Source organism: Phymastichus coffea, unplaced genomic scaffold (assembly GCF_024137745.1).
Source record: "Phymastichus coffea isolate CEN01 unplaced genomic scaffold, Cenicafe_Pcof_1.1 PCOF00001, whole genome shotgun sequence".
In the NCBI taxonomy this organism is placed as follows: Eukaryota; Metazoa; Arthropoda; class Insecta; order Hymenoptera; family Eulophidae; genus Phymastichus; species Phymastichus coffea.
Genome location: NW_026706812.1, coordinates 8,845,382 through 8,869,793, shown reverse-complemented (window position 1 = coordinate 8,869,793; position 24,412 = coordinate 8,845,382). Strand labels below are relative to the sequence as shown.

Below are 24,412 nucleotides of genomic sequence, written 5' to 3'. Positions count from 1 at the left end.
ATTGCTCCATCACGTCAGGATTTTGAGATATCCTAACCTAAAAATGCGAAAATAGTGGTTTTTTTTGCTATTTTTGAGGCTATGTAGCACCGCGGCATTCTCATTAATCAGAAAAAAACCAACGACACCTTAAAGTATAAGTCTGACACTTTCAAATACCGTTGAGTTTGCTCAAATAGCTCATGTCTGCATCAAAATATTCCATCATGAATTTTTCAAGTTTCATGAATTTAGTTGTTTACTTTGTTGGTAAACTCACATAGTTCTGGAGAAAAAGTGTTTGACTAATCGCCTTTCTTTTAAAAAATAAACAATTTAACCTCAGATAGGCTAACATGACTTAACCCTCAAGTATTTTATCCAAATACATCTTATGAACCCTCATAAACCACCCTAGCACATCAAACAGACTAGCCCACCTAACCCTGGGTACACCAACTACTTTTCTTTAAGCAAACCGAATTCTCCATCACTGATGGACTACCCTATTTTAAGCTTTATAGACTTCATTATCACATACCCTTAAAACCCTTGTAACTGCTATACTTATACTTCTATACTCAAATAGGTGAACCCACCTACCCTAGGTAAAACAAGTTGGTAAATTTTTTTTTTTCGAAAAAAAACCTAATTTTGTTATTTAGCAAATCCGATATTTTTGCAGTTTATCTAGTTGTAGATTTATACTTAAGATGTGATTCTAGTTTTAAATCTTGAATCGACTTTTTTTTTTATTCAAAAGTTTTTAAAAGCCAAAATGACTCAAAGTTCAACATCCTAAAATACCTTTGAGTATCCTAAATTAGTGAAATTAGTGATATATTGTTATTCAGTTTATGTGTCTGTGTATTTCTGTAAACTTTTGTATTTTCATTACTAAATCTTCGTTTCCAAATTCTTTCGGAACCGTATTTTCATGGGATTATTAAACAAAATTCGTATTCATTTTTCTCCAGAACTATGTGAGTTTACCAACGAAGTAAACAACTAAATTCATGAAACTTGAAAAATTCAAGATGGAATATTTTGATGCAGAAATGAGCTATTTGAGCAAACTCAACGGTATTTGAAAGTGTCAGACTTATACTTTAAGGTGTCGTTGGTTTTTTTCTGATTAATGAGAATGCCGCGGTGCTACATAGCCTCAAAAATAGCAAAAAAACCACTATTTTCGCATTTTTAGGTTAGGATATCTCAAAATCCTGACGTGATGGAGCAATTTGGACTCCGGATTCGTTTTCTACGCCAAAAATTACTTCGGAAATGACCTATGGCTTTTCTATAATAATCAAAATTCTGATTTTGCAGACCTGTGTTATCGATCATGAATTCGGGGCGAGGATCTCGCAGACAGAAATAGCCACGGAAAAGAGAGAGAGAGAGAGAGAGAGAGAGAGATATTACGCGAGTAATAATCTAGCAAACGTTAACAAGTTGACACGTGCAACTGTTTTTGGTGAGTAAAATGATAGGCTCACGAGCAAGTAACGTCACGCTAGAAGCGATATCGCCACTGCGAAAAGTCATCTTTTCCGGATGAAACGATGTAAACCTCTTTTTCAATAAGCGTATATGTAGAGAATTCGGTGTTCAACGCATTCATTGTGGGTACCGACTGATCTGCCGTCTCACTTTCTTTCTTCTCTGGTTTCAACCTATGTACAAAATCGGCCCTACGAGGGTCGTTTGAAAAGTCCGTGCAAAGTCAGAGAGATGGCGCTATTAGTGCGTATCAAGGTTATTTTTAGTTAGTGGCATATCTTGGAAGAGCACACACCAAGTTTCATCGAAATCGGACAATTAATTTGCGTTTTACATTCATTTCAATCAAAGAAATCGAGTGGTTGTAAAAAAAATGGACGAAAAAGAATTTGGTGTATTGATTAAACATTACTTTTTCAAAGGCAAAACGCCTCAGAAGATTAAACAGAAACTTGATAAACATTATGGTGATTGTGCACCTTCGATTAAAATGGTTTATAAGTGTTTTCAAAATTTTCGGAGTGGCCATATGAGCACAAAAGACGCTGAACATTCTGGACGCCCTGTTGGGGTTACCACATCAGAAATCATTGATAAAATGCATGATATGATGATGGCTGACAGAAGAGTAAAGGTGCGTGAGATTGCTAGTACTGTAGGCATCTCGAGTGAACGGGTACATAATATTTTGTACCAACATTTGGACATGAAAAAGCTATCTGCTAGATGGGTGCCGCGATTGCTCACGATTGACCAAAAACGAAATCGTGTAAAGTGTTGCAAGAATGGTTTGCAGCTGTTCCAGCAAAATCCGCAAAACTTTAAGCATCGTATCATCACTGTAGATGAAACATGGATACATCACTACACTTCTGAGACCAAAGAACAGTCTAAACAATGGGTTACCAAAGAGGAATCTGCTCCGAAAAAGGCGAAGATAATTCCTTCGGCCAGGAAGGTTATGGCAACTGTCTTTTGGGATTCTCAAGGAATAATCTTCATCGACTATCTGGAAAAGGGTAAAACCATTACAGGCGAATATTATTCATCGTTATTGGATCGTTTGAAAAGCGAGTTGCTAGAGCAACGTCCTCGATTGGCCCACAAAAAAGTCCTCTTCCACCACGACAATGCGCCAGCTCACGTCTCAGCAGTTGTGGCCGCAAAATTGATGGAGATAGGGTTCCAACTCGTTTCACATCCCCCTATTCTTCAGACTTGGCTCCGTCGGACTACTATTTGTTCCCTAATATGAAAAAATGGCTGGCGGGGAAAAGATTTTATTCAAACGAGGAGGTGATTGCAGAAACGAATGCCTATTTTACAGACTTGGACAAATCCTATTATTTGGAAGGGATTAACAAACTAGAGCAGCGTTGGATGAAGTGTATAAGCCTAAAAGGAGACTATGTTGAAAAATAAAAAAGATTTATTAAAATAAATCAAGCAGTTTTTATTTTTGCACGGACTTTTCAAACGACCCTCGTATTTGCTTACGCTATATCCTTTGTTATTTGCGATTCCGTTGAACGTTCTTGGTTACATTACGTTGGTTACATTACTTGGTTACAACATTTAGGTTAGTTGCGTCCAACTTTCGTTGGGTATTCAATACCTTTTCGTGACCGTCATTGTTCGCTGTTTCTCACGTTGAGATATGAATGCTTACACTACGACTGCATCGTGAGATACGTCCGCACCAGGTCTTTTATTCGCAATGTACTTTTTTCCTATGCTGAATATACCCTATTTGTCATACATTTTTTTGAGTGATCTGTCATAAACCTTTGCCCTATTCATGAGATAACGTTATTAATCGCTCGTAAGTCTCTTTCGATTGTTGTATTTACTTACTTGTTGCTTACGACACTCTCCGCGGGCCGAGTTCTCAAAAGAAAGGATAAGTCAATTTGATGTAACTGGACCCAGGCACCGTCTGCGTAGGTACATAAGGTCGCCTTGAAAAGCGTATTTAGCGAGAACTACTGATGATTTTGTTGTTTGTTCACGAATTTCTTAAATATTTATGTATCGACTTTTCTCGAATGACCTCGACCTGAAACCCCGTTACTGCATGAAAATTTGTTCTAACGATTCATCTGAAGATAACAATTATATACTAAAATATGATTCCATTTTCAGTCCAGCATCAGCTTTAAGAAATGATAAATACTTTCCAAAAGAGCATAATATTTGGAACATTTTTTATCTCTCTGTTTTGTGGAAGTTTAATATGTACATCCTTAGTAACTAATCATTGGATTGACTCTAAACCTTGGAGAAAAGCAAACCCCTCTCAAAGTTCTGGAAAAATAAACTTCGGGCTTTTATATGGACGGAAAGAGTTAAATGTCGCATTCGGTCTGAGACCCTATGAGATAACAGGTAAGATTAAATGTAACTTTTATAAACACTGAATATAAACTGAATTAATCTTTATGTGGCTAAAAAATCTCACAAGCTTATTCTTTATATGTTATAATGAGTGGAAAAACTTCGTTATGTGCCTCTCTCTTCTTTACTTAAATAAATTATATATTTTCTGAAGCGGCCTTCGGTGCGAGAAACTATTTTCTCGTCGCGGAGCTATGCATAAGGTAGTGAGAGAGAAGAAGGCAAACAGACTATGACAGACGTGCATCCGCGAATTGTAGAGAGACGGCAATAATAGTTAGCTGATGCAACAACGATAGGCTAACGTGGAAAAAGGGAGAGGGAAAAAGCCATTCTGCGCTATCCATAGGATTAATAAGTAAGTAGCGATAGAGAGCAGACGTGCTGAAGTGGGATAAAGAGGAGAGAAAAGGAAAGAGAATCGTGTTATATTCGTGGTTAGCATAACTCAAACGAGAGGGAGCTGCAAGCTTCGTGGTGATTTTTGCGAGAGTGAAATGCATAAAATTTTTTTATGCAACTAGAGTTACGCACTGAAGGCGACATTTACACCTGAGCGAATGGGCTATTCAAGCGTTTACAGGGTGACTACACTGCGGAAGATTTTGTACAAACACAACATGAGGATGATCAAAATACAAAGCACTGGCGCATTGATTTATGTCAAACGTTTTTGTTATAGAATGCATTATCTAGCGATGTAAGACAGGATTTCCTGGTAGCGTTACAGGCCGAAATAGAAGATCTCTAACTATTCGAGCGTATTTGCGATGAAACGTATCTAGTAACCAAGTCGCCAACGCGTATACACGAAGTCATTGATATATCTTTGACGACTACGGCGGATACTTTGATCACAATGTCACACAAATTTCCCGAAAATACGCATAGCGATCTATCGATACAACGGTTAAATTCCATTGGCGTTTTTCAACGCCACAGACAACCGTATACATATATACTATGCTTGTATCTTACACTCAACCAATAACTACACATTGGGCATTATTCGTACGCACTAGCAGAAAATCAAAAGAATAGAACAACAAATCTTTCAGATCAGAATTATGACAATTCGGATGATCTACTATTATGGTACAAGTTACTAAACAGAAAACAATGCTGATACCTCATTCTGTTGTAATAGAGCTTAAAGAAAAAGTTCATGCAGAGAGAAAAATGGAACAAACGTTTGAAGAAATACAAAGGTTACATGCAAGCTATTTTAGAGGAAAAGGAAAAGCCGTCAAGAGCAAACAAGAATCTACACGAAATCAATGAAGATTTATGCAAAAAAATGCAGCGCGTAATCGCAACTACGCAGAAAGAATCAGCAAAATCATTCAACTGCGCCAACATGACGAGCGCGGAAAAAATAGTATAATTTCAGGATACACACATCTTCATTGAAGACTTCTCAAATGATTTTGAATTGTCAAGGATAACAGGACGCAGTAGATTAAACCCCAATACGCCGCTATTTAATTTTAGAGCAACAATGCCTCACAGTCACTCATATGTGATAAATCTTCAAACTACGGTGATAGCGAGTAACAGATCGGAAAATGACTGCTGTCATCATAGAACAATTCCTACTACTGCATCGTTTGCAGGATCTAAAATGACTGCTAGCTCAGTCTGGAGAAGTGCAGGCTCAGCGAATCAAATGGAAAATCCAGTTCACAGGGGAAGAGGGCATAAGTATAGAGGAATTTCTGGAGCGACACGAAGAGAACTGCTGTTTAGACCCCATAGTCGAAAATGAACTGTTGGGCTCTTTATCTACGTTCTTCAAAGTACAGGCATTGTTATACTACTGTTTCTTGCATCCAATATGGAATACGTACGAGGAGTTTAGAGGCAGTGGTAGACGTTTACAGTAAATCACGGAAATATAAAAGGAATTTTTCCGTAAAAACGTACCTTTGTTAGCAAAGACCAGATAAACCGGTAAGATATTACTTGGCGGCGCTTAACACTATATTCAGGTTCGAAAGATCCTGGAGTATTCCAGACCTGGTTAATTTGGCTGTTAACAACATGTTGCCGAAACTAAAGAAGAGGCTTAAACGGAATCAGTATGAGCTCACTTCTTTGCAGCAGCTACATGCGAGAGCTTTGGAAGTATAAATAGCTGAGTCCAACATACATTGAAAACCTCAGAACAGAGTATGCTACCTAAGGCGGTGTACCAACCTAAGGTGAAGCTGACCAAGTCTAAAGCGAGCCTCACATCAATGTCAGAAAGCTCTTCTATTCTAGCAATATTGTAACATGGTGTTTTGCCGATTAACAGTCACCATGGTACTCGGCGTAATATAAATTACAAGTTACGATAATTAATTTATCAGATTATTGGGCGCCAGACACTACTACTAATTAATTAGACATAAATAATTTTTCAGGGGAGTGCCACCCTAAATAATAATGATTGATGTTAAGAATTTTAGCTAACACTGCAAGTAATTTTGTATAGAGCAGTCTAATATTTTGGCAGACTAATCCCTTTGAACTACGAAGCTGACAAAATATTATTCGCGAATCAATAGGTGTATAGATTTTTTTATCCGCGATACATATCCGCGACTAAGCTCAATTTGATGCTAGGTCGTGGCTTACCTTGATAGCAAACAGCCGGAGAAGGTCCAAAGGCTCAAAATATTTACTAGCTCACTTTGTTCTCTGTGGGATTTGAATAATATCCAAGGTTGGGTAGACAGAGGAAGCTGGTTATTGGAATAAGTAAAGTAATTGGAGTGGTATAAAATTGAGCCGATTTATTAAATAACAATCTATGTAATTGTCTTGTGTAAAATTAATAACAATCGGAAAAACCGTTCGGTTAGGCACTTATAACTTAAGAATAATAACAAAATGAAAAATTTAAACTTTGAAATTAGGCACACGTAAAATGAGTTTTGAACTCTAACGCGCTATTACGTACTCTTCTTTGCACTATTTACCTAACTCTTAATTTCGCTAATGTGCGATGCAGTGAAATGAATAGACGTGAAATAGTCGTGCAGTACTCACTTTTAAACTGGAGTAGATTTGATATCTTTATTCAATCTAAATTATCTATCGTTAAATTAGCGGCTTCCACATTTAGAAACGTGATTTTGTACAATTAGAAATCAGGCACTGTGAGCACGAACGAGCTATGGTGCTTCTAAATAATTGCACTTTGATTCTAGGAAAATCACGGGAAAAATCTGTAAAGCGGTTCAAGGACATAGAACTATCCGTCTGTATCAGACAAAAGCCATCGGCAAACTTCGGCTAATTCTTCCTCTCCCTCTTTCTCCTAGTCGTAACTTTTCGTAGACGCAATATAATTTCGATTTCGATGATTTTTGGTGTTTAATGTTATCTCTCTCTATCGTATCAATCCGTATACAAGCTTGTCTCTGTCTATTAGGAAAGTTGAGTGTGATGCGCCGTCCTTTTCTATCTATTAAGCTTTCTCTTTCTATTTAACGTAGGTATAGATATAAGTGGGCGTGGCTAATGCAGCATATAAATATGTATATCAAGCAGTATTTTAATTGTTATCACACTCTTGATATATTAGATAGATTTTACAATTATTTTTGATAGATAATTTTAAGAAGATAATTTCAATATTTTGATATACACTTCTGCGGCAAATATTAATACACTTTTACGTAGTTTTGCTATCAGAAATATTCAGTATTAATTGTGTACGCAGACCGAATCATAAAAGCTGCCCTATATTTGTATAGGCAAAAATCGAGAAAATATTTTACGTATGTTGGTAACATAAAGAAAATTTACTATACATTCACGCAAAATTAAGCAATTAATTACGCAAAAATAAAATACATATTTGATGTATTTTTCGAACGCTTTTCCTGAGTTAATTAACGTGTTTGAGTTGATTGCTCCATAATTCCTTATTTTCTTTCTTGCAATATATGTTTACGGCAGCGTTGGTTAATTTCTTCTTCTTGAAGTGAACAGCCTTTATTGGTATGACGACTTTCGGAGGAGGTTTTGGAAGAATAGCAGGTTATAATAATTATTTATTAATAGTACCGCTGGTGCTCATCGCGTAACAGCACATGAAAAAAATAAATAAATAAATTGATAATTGTAAATTATTTTACAATTCACTGCCCTAGTGCAATTCGGAGTACGGAAAGCTGTCGCTGGCCTTTCCAGGACCACCTTGCAGTAATTCACGGACTGTTACTATATATATCAAACAGCCCGTTACAATATAATTACAAAAGTTGTTCCAAAATTTCTTTAACAAGAAATATCAAAAATTATCAATAGCTAAGCATAGAGACCTTTCTGCGACGAACAGTAAAAAAGATGCGGTGACTGAAAAAGTCAATCCACGAACGAGTCCAAATAGCAACTGGTTAGAACGAGGTCGTGAAGGTTGTGGAGGCCGAGAAGGCTCTGGACAATGGGGAACAAATAGCACGATGCTCTTCCTGGAAGTAGTGATTTGACTTTTTTCTGCTTAATCTAGTGAAGCTACTGGGCCGGGTTTTGCTATAACCCCAACGTGGTTCGCATTGTGTAATTGTTCTCCTCATCTCTTTTCGATTTATTTATGTGACGTAGAGCTCATGGAATTAATTTTCCCGAACAAATATCCTATTATAATCTTCTAGATAGGAAGAAAAAATAGAATTACATTCAATATAACTAACGGGCCTACCGAGTGAAAGGTTCTAATTATCCTCATTTCCTAAAAGATTTGATTATAATTAGACTAATGGACAATTGCTTATTCGTAATACTGAGAAAATACATATTTTTATTTTTTTTAAGGGAAGCAAGTCCTTACTTCATAAGCAGCTCTCGGACTATCTGGGGACTAGTAATTTTTTTGATTCAAGGCAGGCTGTTTTCCGCAGGGGGCATTCTACCGAGACTGCCCTGGTTGGTCTGTTGGAGGATGTCAGACACGCTGTTGAGATGCGTCAGGTCACGATTCTTGTGCTGTTTGACTTCTCCAAGGCATTTGACAGTATTCCTCATGACTTGCTCATCCGAAAACTGTGGACCTGTAACCTGATAGACTCAACACTTCGCTGATTTTTCAACTACCTACCAGAACGGTTGCAGGCTGTGGTTGATCGGGATGGTTCATTGTCGAGCTGGCTACACGTCCGTTTTGGAGTCCCCCAGGGCAACGTCCTTGGTCTTCTTTTATTTTCTATTTTTATAAACAATCTTCCCATGGTATTGCTTTTCTGTCGGCATATGATATATGCTGACGACACTCAGATTTATTATCATTGTTTTCCTTCTGAAATCATTCTGGCACTCATCAAAGTTCAACTCAATGCGCAGGCGGTCGCGGACTGGGCTGTTTCAAACGGTTTGCTACTGAATGCTGCCAAGATGCGTGTCATTGTTGTCAGCAGTGAACTTTACCTATCCTCTCTACATATTGATTCTCTCCCTTAAATCTCCATCAATAACATCATCATTGCATTTTCCTTTCCTTATCCGTCAAAAGCCTTGAACTCACGATATCCTCATTCCTACACTGGAAAACTCACATCAACAATACACTCAAAAAGATCTACATGAATCTCAATTCGCTTAAGTTTTACAGGAAATCTCTCGCGATTTCCACCAGATCCTACCTAATCAAAACTATCATCTACCCTCACTACACTTACGCTTCTATTGTCTCTCACAACCTGGATAAAATGAGGTGGCTTGCTCTATAAGTTGCTCACAACGCCTGTGTCCATTTCGTCACTGGTTTTATCCCTTTCATCCCATCCCCTGACATTGAAACCCACGTCACCTTCCATAGGCTACGTCTTGAATGGCTCTTCCTTGAATCTCACAGAAATATTTCATTAATCCTTCTTGCTTATAAAACAGTTTATCTTTCACATCCCTTATCTTTACACATCTTACTTTACATTCACACCTTACCACCCATTTCCAACCACCAAACTCTCTTCATATAAAACGTTCCTCCCGTAATCCACCTTCAGCTTTCTCATACCCGACTCCACGTACTACGACTTTTTTTCAATTCGTTCCATGTTCCTGCTAAACCAATTGTTCATCAGTGACTTTGATATTTCCAGATATATGGAGCTCAAGTTATGGCTGTTCTCCTTCTTCATGGTCCTGGAAAATCAGCTCTTCATTCAGAAGGTCACGTCCGAATCTTTAACGAACCTCTCATCCCTTTAAAAATTACCCTTAGTTTCCCGTCCTTTCAACGTTTCAGCCTTCACCGACAGTTCAAATTACTTGCAAACTCCTGGTTCCTACTTCTCTTATAATTTCCCTCCCTTCAGCTCATGAAAGCGACAATATTGAATTTTCTTTCGTTTTATGTCCACCTTTTATTTCTTCTTATTTTCTTCTCTTTCTTTCTTCCTTTTAATGTAGTTTCCACGTGACTCGCAGCATATGTCGTTGCCGGTCGGATTTATCAGCCTCGTTGAGGTCTTTAACTGGAAGCCCGTCTATTCTCGTTGTTCACACGATTTTCTTCCTCCTTTTTCTTTATGCGACTTATTTTTTGTGTTCTGCGACATGCGTATCTCTTCTTTAACTGTCTAGTCTAGTGATCACATACTTTGTTATGTTATCACAATTTTGTTATTATGTAATTGCGTTTCCATTATTCCTCGTTTTATATTTGTTCAGTTTACTTTATTCAGCTCTATTCTTGCTATTTAATTGTATTGAACTCTCTATTGTTTTTCTCTTATTATTATATTGTCGTCCCACACTCTTTCATTTCTTATTACTTTCTCTTATTGCGTTTTCATCTTGTTGTGTATCTTGTTTTATTGCCAATGTATTGCATATGTTACTTCTTACCCTATTACTGTTACCTAGTTTCATTTATATTAAGCTTTTAACCAGTGACCGAAGTTTATTTCACTTTATTTATTCATTTTATAACCGGTATATGCACATGAAAATAGTTAATTGTTTAATTGTAAATGCTTATTTGTTATTTACATTATTGTTATTTTAGTATTATAATAGTGAACATCTTATTCTTGAAGCCTACAGGGTTATACTTCATGGATAAATAAAAATTGTTTAATCTAATCTAATCTCTATTTTCAGACTCTGCTTTGACTATACTACACACTGTTTCACTTTTCTGGGCTTTTATACAGATTTTTTTTTTGTAACGAAACGTGCACATTACCAATTCTTTTAAAACTGGGCAAGTGAGGCGCACTCGCTCATAGCAATCGGGGAGGGGAAAGGAAAGGTCAAAAAATACACTTTGAAATCACGCTTCAAAACCATTAAATAAGTTTACCGAATTATTATTACCACAAACTTTATAAAACCTTGAACTAACGAACACAACGAAGTTATTAACACATACTACCCATAAAAGAAACGGAAGAACAAATATACTAAAATTTCTACGTTTACAAAGCATAACCGATACACGAAACGTATCGCCCGGCAGGTGACCGCCTTGGCGATAAACCGACTTATTCTACTTATACTAAGTGAAACCGCCCGACGAAGGATCGCCTTGACGGTACGCTACCTTAACAATAATGCCGGCCGTGTAATTACAAACAGGTAGCCGGCGCGCTAACGCCTTGCCACGTACTTGACTTTTACACACACTCGCTGTGTCATCAAAGAGAGAGAGAGAGAGAGAAAATACAAAGGGGTCCTTAACCTTGATTATTGCAGGCCAAACATTGATGGGAACAGGCTGCCGTGTAAGTGGTGGTCACTCAGACGAATATCGGAAACAGCTTGGTGTGGCCAAGGTAATGGCGACAATGCTCTGATAATTGCTGTAGCTCTCTCTTTTCCTTGACTCTCGTCGATCGGCTGTTGCACTCGTCACGAAACTGTATACACACAAATACACGCATATACGAATATTTCTTAGAGAGTGAGATTAGAGTCTTTCAATACTGCGGAATCGAAAAATCACAGGATGTCATCTCTCTTAAAGAATGCTACACGTACGTATATAAACACAAAAGAAGCGTAAATCCGACCGTGCAAATTACATATGATATGATACGCTTTGAGTGACGCAAATATAGGCAAAAAATAAGTTATAATTGGAGTTTTTCTAAGAATACTTCAGTTATTTTTTACTAATATCAAAATTATTTTCCAAAAAAAAACCTTTTGAAAAATATTTCTGAAATTTTTTTCCAAAGCTAGCCGATAAGAGAAACAATTTCGTAAGAAAAGTGACAGAAATATCAACTTATTCATTTAACAAAAATTAAATAATGTGTAGCATATAAGTTTAGCAACAACAAAAATCTTGTTCTTTTAATGTATAGCTTTAAAAGTTTGCCGAACACATTAATATTTCCATTATTATTATCAAAGGTACAGTTGATTTTCCGAAACAAGGGAAAAAGTCAGTCGTATTTGTTTACTAGGATTCAATACTGGAGGTAGAAAAAAATCATCGGTATCGATTTCGAACTGAATTATATTGAAGTAGTACCCTGAAACGTGATGTGTGATAAATTAGAATAACAATTGAATAGAAAATTATATGTAACGAAAAATTATATGTATATACAGTTAAACTATGGGACTGTTTTGGAATAGAATGTTACCATGAAGTGAACTCTTAATCTACAACGGAAAAACTGCGTGGATATATGATGATATTTGATGTTTCTATTAAAACTAACTTAGTACATTGTAATTTTTCGCGAAATTCATCCATTAATTGTTGCCATAAGAAACATAATCTTCTACAAAAACTAAACGAACGTATTAAGTAGATATCGTATGCAGATTATGAGTAGAGAACACTAATAAAGTTTAAAGCCAGTATTTATTAAGACAATGACGGATCTATGCTTAATAAATATAAATACATAAAAATGCGCTAGAAAACGTAATGTAAAGTTTACAAACAGTGTTTGCAAGAATTGTTATAAAAAATAATAAAGTCTTATTTATAGATTTTAAGCGAATGCGTTATTACGTTTCTTACGTATATATAACTTATTTTTTTTAATTAGAAAGTCTGAACATTGTGACGGCGGGCCATATATGACTAAAATTTTTAAATTTCACAAGAATAATTTTTCTAAGACCAACGGCAGAGTTGAAACCGCTTCCCATGAGCTGTGGGAACCGAGCCGAGTGTCGCAGGGAAATTCTTCTTGATAGTCTCCAAGGAATAGAATCTATAGTCTAAATTTATACAAGCCTGCATTCATTTTTTTCAATACGCTATTCTGCCCTTCGTACCTTCACACTTACATATGAAGTGCATGCAGCCTCCGAACACGTGAGAACAATGCCGATGAGAGAAAAGGGCCATAAAATTGCAATCTGTTTCCCGTTCTAATTTTTCCCACCGAATTCTTCTCCATTAAGAAGACAAAAAATTTCTGCTCACCCCAGGAGTGTCAGTGCCTCGGGAGTGTTAGTGTTGGTGTCTGGGAGTGTAACGGATCTGCATGTGTCATCAACATGCATTTCCGTTGCATTTCCCAGTCAAGTTTTGTATTTTTCTTTTGCCGGTCGGCAACACATGGTTGGGAGTGTATGTGAATGAGTGTGTGCGTACGCTCTCTTTTTCTGTGGTGCGCTCCTTTTTTTTTCTGTCTGACCTTTGAGCGTCCGTCGGATCGCGTTTGATAAGTTTGTTTCATCCATATCTCCGGCGTGGTTGTTCGGACATAAAAAAGAGTAATAGTTCTGAGTAGGGCGCGCTTATCTTTATTTTATGCAACCGGTTACGGGGCGGCAAGGGACGGGGATGGCCTTTCTGAGGTGTTGCAAATAATGCAGCACTCAGGAAAGGCCTTGTAATGTACCGCATTAAATGTGTATTATAAATAATTAATGTGAAAAAACGCTCTTTATCTAGATTTACATTTACAGTTCACAATATTAGACATCATGGGTCGAACAAAAAAAGGCCCAAAACAAAAGCACATAATAGAAAAGGAAGGCCTCGCAAAAGAGTTTGGCAAACAGTCCGCACTGGTAGGAAACGCAAGAATATTAAATCTAATGTCTCTATATCAACTTTTGATAGAAGAGCTGAAGAAATTGCAACTCAATGTAATAATGACATCGCACTATTAGAACGGGCTTTGAAAATTACAAAATAAAGTGTAATATTAAGTCACGAATTGATAAAAATGAAGAAAATGAGAGTTCAATAATTCGGCATGATAAAGATTCTGCTTTAGAATTTTATTTAGACTATGACTATAGTGTGCGTCAATACAAAGGGTTAGTAGCATATTGTAAATCGAAAAATTGTTCGATTTTCCCACCTTATTTGGAGATAGAGGCGACCAAAAAAGAATGTCTTATTGGCACAGAGGTTGAGTCCGAAACTGAAATCATAGTAAACTTGTAAGCTATTTTAAATAAAACTGTTGAACGCTTAGCTAACAGTGAGGCAAAAGATTGGGACGATATGAGTTTATTGAATTTAGAAATGACAGTAAATCTTGGCTTTGATAGCTCTGCTAATCATTTGAATCCTCAACAAAAATCTAATAGTCTAGATGAAAATATTACCAGTGCTCAGCAGTCTCTTTTTGTTACCTGTTTTAATGTTATTCAAATTGCCAATAGTTATAACGATAATTATGTTTGGTTAAACCCTACTCCTCAAAGCATTCGTTTAACTCGACCACTGAGAATGTGTTTTGAAAAGGAGGATACTGCGGCAATAATAAAAGAGATTGGATGATTAAATGAAGAAATTACTTATTTGAAAAAACATAAATTTAAATTAGAAAATGGCAAATCGGTCTGCGCAACATATCTTCTACATAAAACAATGTTTGACGGAATACTTTGGTAGGAAATTCTGCTACCACCAGATGCCCTATGTGTTTAAAAACGACACACGAATTCGGAAATATGAAAGAAAAATTTATTCCTAATAAAGACTCATTATTATTTGGATTAGGGCTACTGCATGCCGAGATAAAAGCGTTTGAAAATTTATTACACTTGTCATATAGACTAACAATAAAAACATGGGATGTGCGTGCCAATTTGCAGGGTAAGATTATCCTATCATTGGTTATATATTTGTTGACTTATTTGATTTTATAATTAAAGATGATTGCTTATTGCTTAAATTTTTGATTTTATTTCATTAGAAACTTTCAAGCAACAGAAATGGAAAATTCAAACTGTACTATACGATAACTTTGGAGTTAAAGTCGATTTATGCTTACAAGGGCACGGAACGACCAATACGGGAAATCTGGCGAGAAGATACTTCAGTGATCCTATATTGTTTGCTGATAGTTTAGAGTTGAATCATACTTTAGTTAAAAATATAGCACAAATTTTAATTTGCTTCAAGTCAAAAAACCGATTAGATTTGGATAAACTCGAAAAGTTTTGTTTTGAGACATATGAACTACATTATACATTATATTCGTGGAGTAGGAGGAACGTTTTCACGCATAAATTATTAAGACATAGATGCGAAATCTCTCGGAAATTTTCTTTGCCTATAGCATATTACTCCGAAGATTCGAGTGAAGCATGGCACAAATTAAACAGGAGGAATATGATACAAAGGGCTCGCCAAGACAGTCGACAACATGGACTTTTGGATGTATTTAATCGAGCCATGTACTTATCGGATCCAAAAATATCACTCTTACATCTTTGAGAACGTTTACAGTCACGAAAGCAAACTCAATGTTTTCTAGAAAAAATTGAAAGTTTTTTTATAAGGTATTTTTTTCTACGATTGTGATATTAATAAATTATTAACTTATATTATTTAAATCTATGAAATGATTTATAATTTGTAGTACTGTAACAATTCAAGATAAAGATAATATCGAGGATGGAAGCTTAAAAGATCCTTTGGATTGCACAATTGATGATGTTTTCAATTTTGAAGATTCTTATAGTGATTACGATTAACGAGGTACTATAGTTATATATTCAAAATCTATGAGTCTCATGCTAGAGGTGAAATAGGTGGAACAAATAAAACAGATTATTTTATTTAAAAAGAATAGTTCAGTAATAAAAATGTAATAAGCAGTTAATTGATTAAGTATATTTATATATTTTGATTCGATGAATCTGAACCTGAAGTAGAATCGCTTCGTAATGCTCCGTTCATTTTTTAATCGCGAATTAGCCGTATTTCAAGGAGTATTTCGCATTAAAAATGATAACGGAAAGTGGTAGGCCACTTCTGACTACGGAGTGGTGTTCAGCGGGAAAAATTACATAGAAATAATCTATATAATATGCTTGTTATAGATATTTTCTGTCTTGTGTGCTGAGATTATAGACTCGTTGAAAATGTTGATACTTTGACCTAATTTTTTTTGTTCAAAAATAAACAAAAAAAAATTTTGAATGACAGGTTATTATGTGTTATTGAAAAAGCTACAAAATGGCCTATTTATTTTTTTAAAAAAATTACTGAACCATATTTAAAACTCGAAAAGCTCTTTTTTATTGAGAAAATTTGAACTTTGACCTTCATTTTGAAGGTCAAAAGTTTACGTAATTCATACTCGACCATTTTTCCTTTATTCTACATCATTTCAGCTTTAAAATGCCGTTGGGTTCATTTCGCTTGGGATATTGGTTCGCGATTTATTTCATTTTGGAGATTTGTTTCTGATTTGGAACACTGTGCGCCATCTCTCTGACTTTGCACGGACTTTTCAAACGACCCTCGTAAGTGATAATGTATAATTACAATTATGTACTCTGATTAATATTCGTTTGCGTTAATTAATTAAAAATAATAGCGTCACTCTTGCTCTCAAAAATGAAAGTCTAAGAGCCATCTCTGGAGAAAAGGGCCCAAGTTTAGAAAAGAACCGCCCTCTCTCTCTGAAAACTCACGCCCTCCGACCAATTATGTATTCCGGTTTGACCAAGAAAATCCTTCGGCCAATACAGAAAACTTTGAGTTTGTCACTCCATGGGCCTGAAGAAAGGGATTTCCACCCAACCGCCCCCAGGTTATAAAAAGCCTTGCACAAGGCCGCGATAAGCAGTCTAGTGAAAATTAAGAAAGTCAGATTATTATAAGCAGTTCAGTGGAAATTAGTAAACTCAGATTCAAGTTTAAGTTATTAGAGAAGTCTAGTGGAAATTAATCAAGTTCAAGTTATTTGAGAAGTCCAGTGAAATTGAGTAAAGTCGAATTCAAGTTCAAGGAGCCAAAATTACTTTAAGAAACATCGTCAGCCCGAAGGAAACTAGCCGGATTTAGAGAGAGCGAGAGCAAGATAGAGAGAGAGCAAGAGTGACTTTTAAGAAAGAAATCTTCCTTACTTCGAAATAAATAAAAAAGAGTAAGTTACAAAATTTATTGGGCTATCTTTTCCTTCTGTAATAGTTATCACTTTTCGGAGATCCATTAAGCCTGAGTCCGGTGGATTTCCATTCAAGCCCCCTTAAGAGCATATTAAGCTAGAAGTCTGGTGTGCTCATAATAACATTTGGTTATTATTATCTCCATAATTAGGAGTTTCTGGAGCAACAATATTGCTCGTCCCGGCTAAAGTGTTACGCACAAGCCAAATCAGAGCAACCCTGAGTCTACGTTTACTCCAAGCGTACCTGAGAGTGATTTCGACGTCACAACATAATAGTTTGATGCGATTATGATCTCTAATGAATTTTCATCAAGAAGTACATCAAGATGTATTTTGGAATACGAAAATTACCTGTGCGAGTAATACTCTTTTTCGTGCGCGCTACTCGGAATTTTCTGTTATTACTATGTATTTGTATCCTTCGTGCAAGTATATCTTACGTAGTAATGCATTATCACGGTGCATCTAGAGGAAAGTTACCGAGCACGAGATAGTTTTTTTACATATTCCTTTCGTGGGCATTTTAGCACATAAACTTTTTTTCATTTTTGTGAAGTTTAGAAAAAAATATTAATAAAACGTTTTTTTATTAATTTGTTTTGTTTCCATTTTTGATCATGCTTTGTCAGCATTTACCTAAGCCAGAAATCGCTTAACTTGTAATTCTTATTGAAGAGTTACATTTACTTAAAGATTACGCTTAGTGCTATGTGGGTTGTTGGGCTTCAGCGCATTAGTTATGTGTCATACCTATGCATGTTTCTGAAAATCAGAGAGCTCATCTCTACTCCAGCGACTTTCTTACCTCGAACATAGGTGTTTGGATCTCTGGAGAGTTTTCGGTATGCATCGCACAATAATACACACTCACTAAGCTGATTGTCCTGGTTAGGCACTGGTTGCTCCTCTTGCTGTCAGTGGGAACTAAAGATGGTTCAAGACTTTTTAGCACGTAGTCTTGATTTTTATTCCTATCAGGATTTTCTTTTGGCAGATCACGTGTCGCATAGTACGGCAAACACGGCAGTCTACCCTAGCGGGTAGGATAACATATCTATAACCCTGAATACGGGCTCTTTCACAAGGTGCTAACTTCCGGGCCAGATATCCCGTAGTTACTTTAACTAGCAAAAGAAACCTTTACTTTTCTTCTTTACGAAATATGTTTTATACATGATGTGGAAGAAATATTGTTATAAGACTATACATAACCATCCTCTTATAAAAAAATTGATGGCTTAGCAAATGAAGGCAGTTTATTCGTAATTCGATTTTGTGACGTACGGTCCGTAGTATATTGTTACGTCCTGAGACGTAAAATTAAATCATTTTGAGATCAACGGCAATCATGAGAATTGAAAGTAGCAAAATAAGCACAAAATGTATTTCACCTACTTTTTTTTATTTTACGAAACGCAAAAATTAATAAATCAAATTCAGCAGAAAACTCGATTGAGAAATTGAAACATCAACTTGATTACTCGACAACTAAATGTAAGTCAGTTAGCCAATATATAAAACAGCGTCTCAATTTTTTAGCCAGTTGATTCGCGACTCGCGACAATTCTACTGTACCACTTGACTCTGCCACTCATTGAGTGAAATCCAATTATTAAATAAAGTGTTATTAAATATTATTAAATAAAGTGTATCAAGTTCATTTCTATAATTTCCATACGAAATATTCTCAATAATAAAGAAACCAATTTAAGAAGAAAATAATATAAAGGAACAAGGAGTAAGATAATAATTTATCAACATCTTCAACAATATATATATAACCCAGGTAAGTCCTGCCTTTATACATATTATATTATAATCATACCGTGATAAAATAAATTTTACTCATATTAAACAAATACATGTCACGGCTACGGAGTCGCGACATAACAATATGATAACGTGTTTCAAGCGAGCGAAGCGCGCTGGGATTAGCTACTTTAATGATTATTATACTACTATTATGAAAGGTATGGTCAATAACAAATATTTAATGTTTGTATAGATTAATTTTTTTAAATAACAATGAACCATTATCACATTCAATATACATACAAGCAACATTGTAGTTTTTGGTAAAGTTTTTATATTTGTTTTCCTGTTGTTTTATGATGCCTATGTAATATAAAAACCGAATCATCATTTTTCTAAATAAGTTGTTTTTAACATTGATCATAAATATATATAAATTTATTTATCAATCATATTAACTGTATATAATAAAGATTTCTAATATAATAAAATCCTCATTAATAAATAACATTGAACTAGAAAATAAATTAAACATTACTTTTATTAAAGTGTCTAGCTTTACTTTCAATTACTTCTCAACAAATTCTACGCATTCTATTAACAAGCTTGTTTAGCGTATTTTCTGAGATTTTATTTCATTCTTCTTGTAATATAGCCCATAGATACGTCCGCGATGTGGAGCATACATTTCGTACAGCACGATCAAGCTCTTCCCATAAAAACTGAATAAGATTTAAATATAGAAACTTTAAGTGAATATCTGCAATCGGAACAGAAAATCTAATGTAAGTGGAATCTAACATTCTGTTTTTTACTATCCACAGGACAGAGGGACGGAGTCTTTTTCTAACTCTTTCTCCCCTTTTCACTTTATACCTACTCCTAGTTTCCCTTTGTTCTCACACGTATCCTCTCTCTTACTTGTCGCAAGGTGAGGGGCGCATTGCACTCTCGTGATTGGCATATCGTCAGTAATGGGCGGAGGAATTGATAGGCTAATGAATTAGGTCACCGGACGAATGATCTAATTGCTCCATTTTTGCGCTTTATTTGCGAATTGACTTGAATACATCCACTGTGATATGCAATTTATATTTATCTACCGGACCTTACGCGCCCTAGCCTATTTGGATCCACACTTTGACAACCTTGTAAGTGTGAGACTGACCACGAGTGGCTCCTTCAAGGAGCAAAAAATAAATCGTGTTTCGTGTTCAAATATGTGTCGTTCCCATAGTCAAGTAAACCGCGAGGCAAAAATCTGACCATCCTAAAACTTCCACAACAAGTAGCCAGCAACCGGGTTTGCTGAGCCGTCACGAAAGAGCGGTTTTTCTAGTGAAAGCTAGTGAGAGCTAGAACTTCTCAAAATCTGAGGTAAACTCAAGTTGCCATCTCTTTCTGCTTTTGTTCGCCCTAAAATTTTATTTAATCAATAATTTTAATTCTTAACGTAAGGAAAAATTATCAATATAAAACTACCATCACTTCCTATAACTGTGATAAATTTTTTCTTTATTTAACAACTAACAAAAATTATGAAATTGAAACAGCCATCAAACGACAAATGTTTTTATTATTCACTATCAAATCCAAATGTCTATTACAAAAAAGCTTCAGAATTAAAATTTATATTAATCCAAATTTTTCTTAGTTAAGAAAATTTTGTTCATTCTTTTGCTAAATGAGAAAAGGAAACTTACATTTCATTTAATTGAATTTTTTTTTCTTATGGGGTATCAGCTCAGTTAGCTGATGTTCTCCCTAAGCTGATACCCGTGCATTTTCACTTTGGCACTATTAACTCACCTCTTCCCCTCCCCTTACTGAGCTGATGTGCTTCCTGAGTTGATGCCCGTGCATTCTGACTTCGGCACTGTCAACTCACCTCCCCTCCCCTTACTGAGCTGATGCCCTTGCGTTTTATATTCTACACTTTCAGTTCATTGTACCTCCCTCCCCCGCCCCTACTAATCTGATGTGCCTTCTGAGCTGATGTGCCTCCTAAGCTGATGCCCGTGCATTCTGACTTCGGCACTGTCAACTCACCTCCCCTCCCCTTACTGAGCTGATGCCCTTGCGTTTTATATTCTACACTTTCAGTTCATTGTACCTCGCTCCCTCGCCCCTACTAATCTGATGTGCCTTTTGAGCTGATGTGCCTCCTGAGCTGATGTCCGTGTGTTCTGTGTTCCACGCTTTCATTTCACGTATGTGTTATATTTTTATACGTAATAAAGTAAATTTTATTGAAAAAAATGAATAGATAGGTCGGAGAATCGAACCCGCGTTCTTTGGATCCGCAGACCGATGCTTTACCGCTAAAGCCACTACCATTAGTACCACGGACAATTCTTATAGTGTATATTGGCTACACGATTGGTATAAGATCTCAAGCGCATATATATATGTATATAATGCTATTTATATATATTTATTGTAATTACTATGTAATGAATATTTTTTTATATTATACACTAATTATAATAAATATTAAATATATCTATTATAATTAGTATATGATGAATTTTTTGCAGTGCAACGTACGCGCGCGTACGCGTATGTGTGTATGTTACCTACCGAAGATGGTATAATAAAAAAATGCAACTACCAAGATGAAATAATAAATTTTTTTTTTATTTATAAAAATACAAAAACTTATAAAAACTGTAATAAAACTTATTATAATTACTAACTACTGATGCTGTTGCTGCTGTCGTTGTCAGCGCACAATTTCTCTATCTTTTAGCGCAGTCTATCGTCCAGCCAATCACTCACAAATGTTAGCTGTTTTTTGCCGGCAATGACGGTGCGTAATGGTTGACTGGTGATGGTGACGCCGAACGATGTTAAGGGCTTCTGATGGTCAACGTGTCTCCAGCTTCCATGCTGTGGAGGAGACTCTACCCATTGCAGCCACCAACTGCAACGACCAGCAGCGCAGTATGCACACTCCCTGCCCTCGCATACGGACATGGTGTCGTCGTGATCGTCGACCTGCATTAAGGAAATAAGAAAAACTTATAATAAGCTACTTCGATTAGAAAAAATACAATTCTCGCATAAATTAAAGGAACAAAAAAAATTTCTAATTTTTTAGAAATTTTCAACAGGCTGTAGTTCAGTAAGAAATTGTTGTACAGGAAATAAAAAAATATAGCTTTTGAAGCTTGAAGACTCTAGATTTCGAATTTTTTGGTTAAAAATTTTTCGAAATACCTGTAGCCATGCAATTCTTGGATAAAGGACAAAAAGAAATTTCCAAAATTTTTACTTTATTATTTTATTCTACGGGCATGAAAAATTTTTTTCGAGCTAGACCCGTGCAAAGGTCGCATAGCCTGTTCATTCAGTTTCAATTTGCTTATTGCGGGAGTAAGATACGACCATTTGTCTTCGAGATATCGAATTTTGAAAGCAAAAGGATCCTTTTTCACTCAACTGCCGATATCTCTGAAACTACTGGTCGCCCAGCGAACGAACAGGGGGTTTCGTTTTCTGCGAATATTTCTTTTGCGAGAGTGGCACCATCGGGCGGTGAGGCTAAGTACTTATCGGACCACCCTCGTAAACGTGTATTCGCCTTTACGTCAGATGATTTCGCTTAAGTATCTTCTATCCAACGGAGTTGAACTCATCTTAAGTCACGTGACTTGTGACACTCGATATATCTTAGGTGTGAGCGACTTTACGCCTAATCCGCTTAATCCCCTAGATGTAATCGGATTAAATCCTTTACAAATCGCTTAAACTAATGGGAAATTAAATGACGTAATCGGCGAATGAAATTGACTAACTTTAATTAGTAAAAATAATTACAGTCTTTTATGGGCCGAAAGACTAACGCACGCGAATAGGATTTTACAATGAATTATTATTCGGTGAGAGAGAGAGAGAGAGAGAGAAGATTCGAAATTTACCGCGAAACTAACGCTCGGCGCGAATACAAAAAATCGCTATCACGGTTGACAAAATACCGAATGTATTTTGTCACGCAGTAATGACGGGAGGTGCACCTACCCTGCGGTGCAATTACGGTGATCAGCCGTAATTGTTGATGAAATATATCAACTGCGGCTGCCCTCCTATTTATCAGCTGCGCTGCCTCAATCTGCCTCCAATCAGCTGTGATGTTGCTCCTGTACTGCTGCTACTTGCCGGTGCAATAATGTCGTTGCACTCACGCACGTAATATTGTCCAAAGAAAACTTTAATATTCGGGGAAACAAAGTGTAAAACAAAATCGGCGGTAAAGTCGCGTGAACAGCTGCTGTGAAACTGTTTAATTTAAATGCTCTCTTAATTATTCGTACTAACGCGCGAGTTACCGAATCGCGAACGGATCGATTAATTGAATCGACAACCGTTGCATTGTAACGTTAACGTGAAAAAAGAACAAAAAAGTGCCAATTTCCCTTTTTTTGGTTAATCGACTGTATCTTCCGCAATATTGGGGGAAAAACTCAGGTTAGAAAAAAATTCTACAGTCTAACGTATCCCAAAGACCCCCTTAAATTTTTAAATTCATCAGTACAGCGATTTTCCTGAACCGTTTAATTGAAATTTTGACAAAATTAAGGGAATAAGATTTTTGTTCCTTAAACTTGACTTAATCTTTTTAAAAATCAATAATTTCATTTTTTTCGACTTTTTACTCATTTTTAAGTTTTCTGAAGTTTGATTAACAAAAAAAAAAATCCAAAAAAATTTTCTCAAAAACTTTTTTTGAAAATTGAAAAAAAATTTTTTCTCACGCTTAAAGAAATTCCTTAAAATTTCCTTTAAAAAATATCGAAAAAATCAACAACAAAAAATGTGGAAAACGGCTCACCGTAAAGGCCATTCCTGCAACTTCCCGCTAATTTCTTTTTTAGAAAATTAAATTTTCAAAATTGTAACGGTGCCGGTGGATTTGACCTGCACCGTGTGTCCCTTATCTCTCCCTACCATCGGCAAGGACTCATGGCAGACCTATGGCGCATAGTTCACGTGCCTGATGCCAGCCTTTATATTTTCAGCATTGCTACCGCAACAAGAAAGAAGAGGAGAGATAGAGAGAGGCAGCGGCATTGGTCGACAAGAGCGCGCAGTAACATGCGCTCTTGTAAGAGAGAAAGAGAGAGAGAGAGAGAAAGAGAGAGAGAGAGAAAGAGAGAGAGAAGAGAGAAAGAAAAGAACGCGACTACAGAGCAGGCAGGCGCGTGACACTGCCCGCGCTTGACGGTGCCACGTGCCGCCGATTAGGCAAGTTAGTGGGGAGAGCGTGAGAAGCAGTCTCTCACGCACTCGGAAGCATACTCGCGGCCAGTAAAAAAGTTGCCCATAGCAGAGAGAGGTGCACGGACCCCCTGCAGTCAGCAAGAAAAGGCGAGGAAACCGAGACGGCATTAGCAATCTGCCCGGATCCAGCCTATCATTTCAGCGAGCCCTTCCAACCATAGATTTGCCTGCAGAACTCTATC

The 24,412-nt window shown here is 36.4% G+C and overlaps 1 protein-coding gene across 2 annotated transcripts in view; it reads left to right on the top strand.

The window, feature by feature from the left end:
* The window catches only part of LOC131672752 (clarin-2), a 476,318-nt gene that overhangs the window by 45,615 nt on the left and 406,291 nt on the right, over positions 1–24,412 (top strand). For both annotated transcript variants that reach the window (XM_058950304.1, XM_058950226.1), the window contains exon 2: positions 3,625–3,867. In XM_058950304.1, coding sequence (XP_058806287.1) covers positions 3,645–3,867 — 223 coding nt within the window. In that variant the 5' untranslated portion in view covers positions 3,625–3,644. The remainder of the gene's footprint in view (positions 1–3,624; positions 3,868–24,412) is intronic.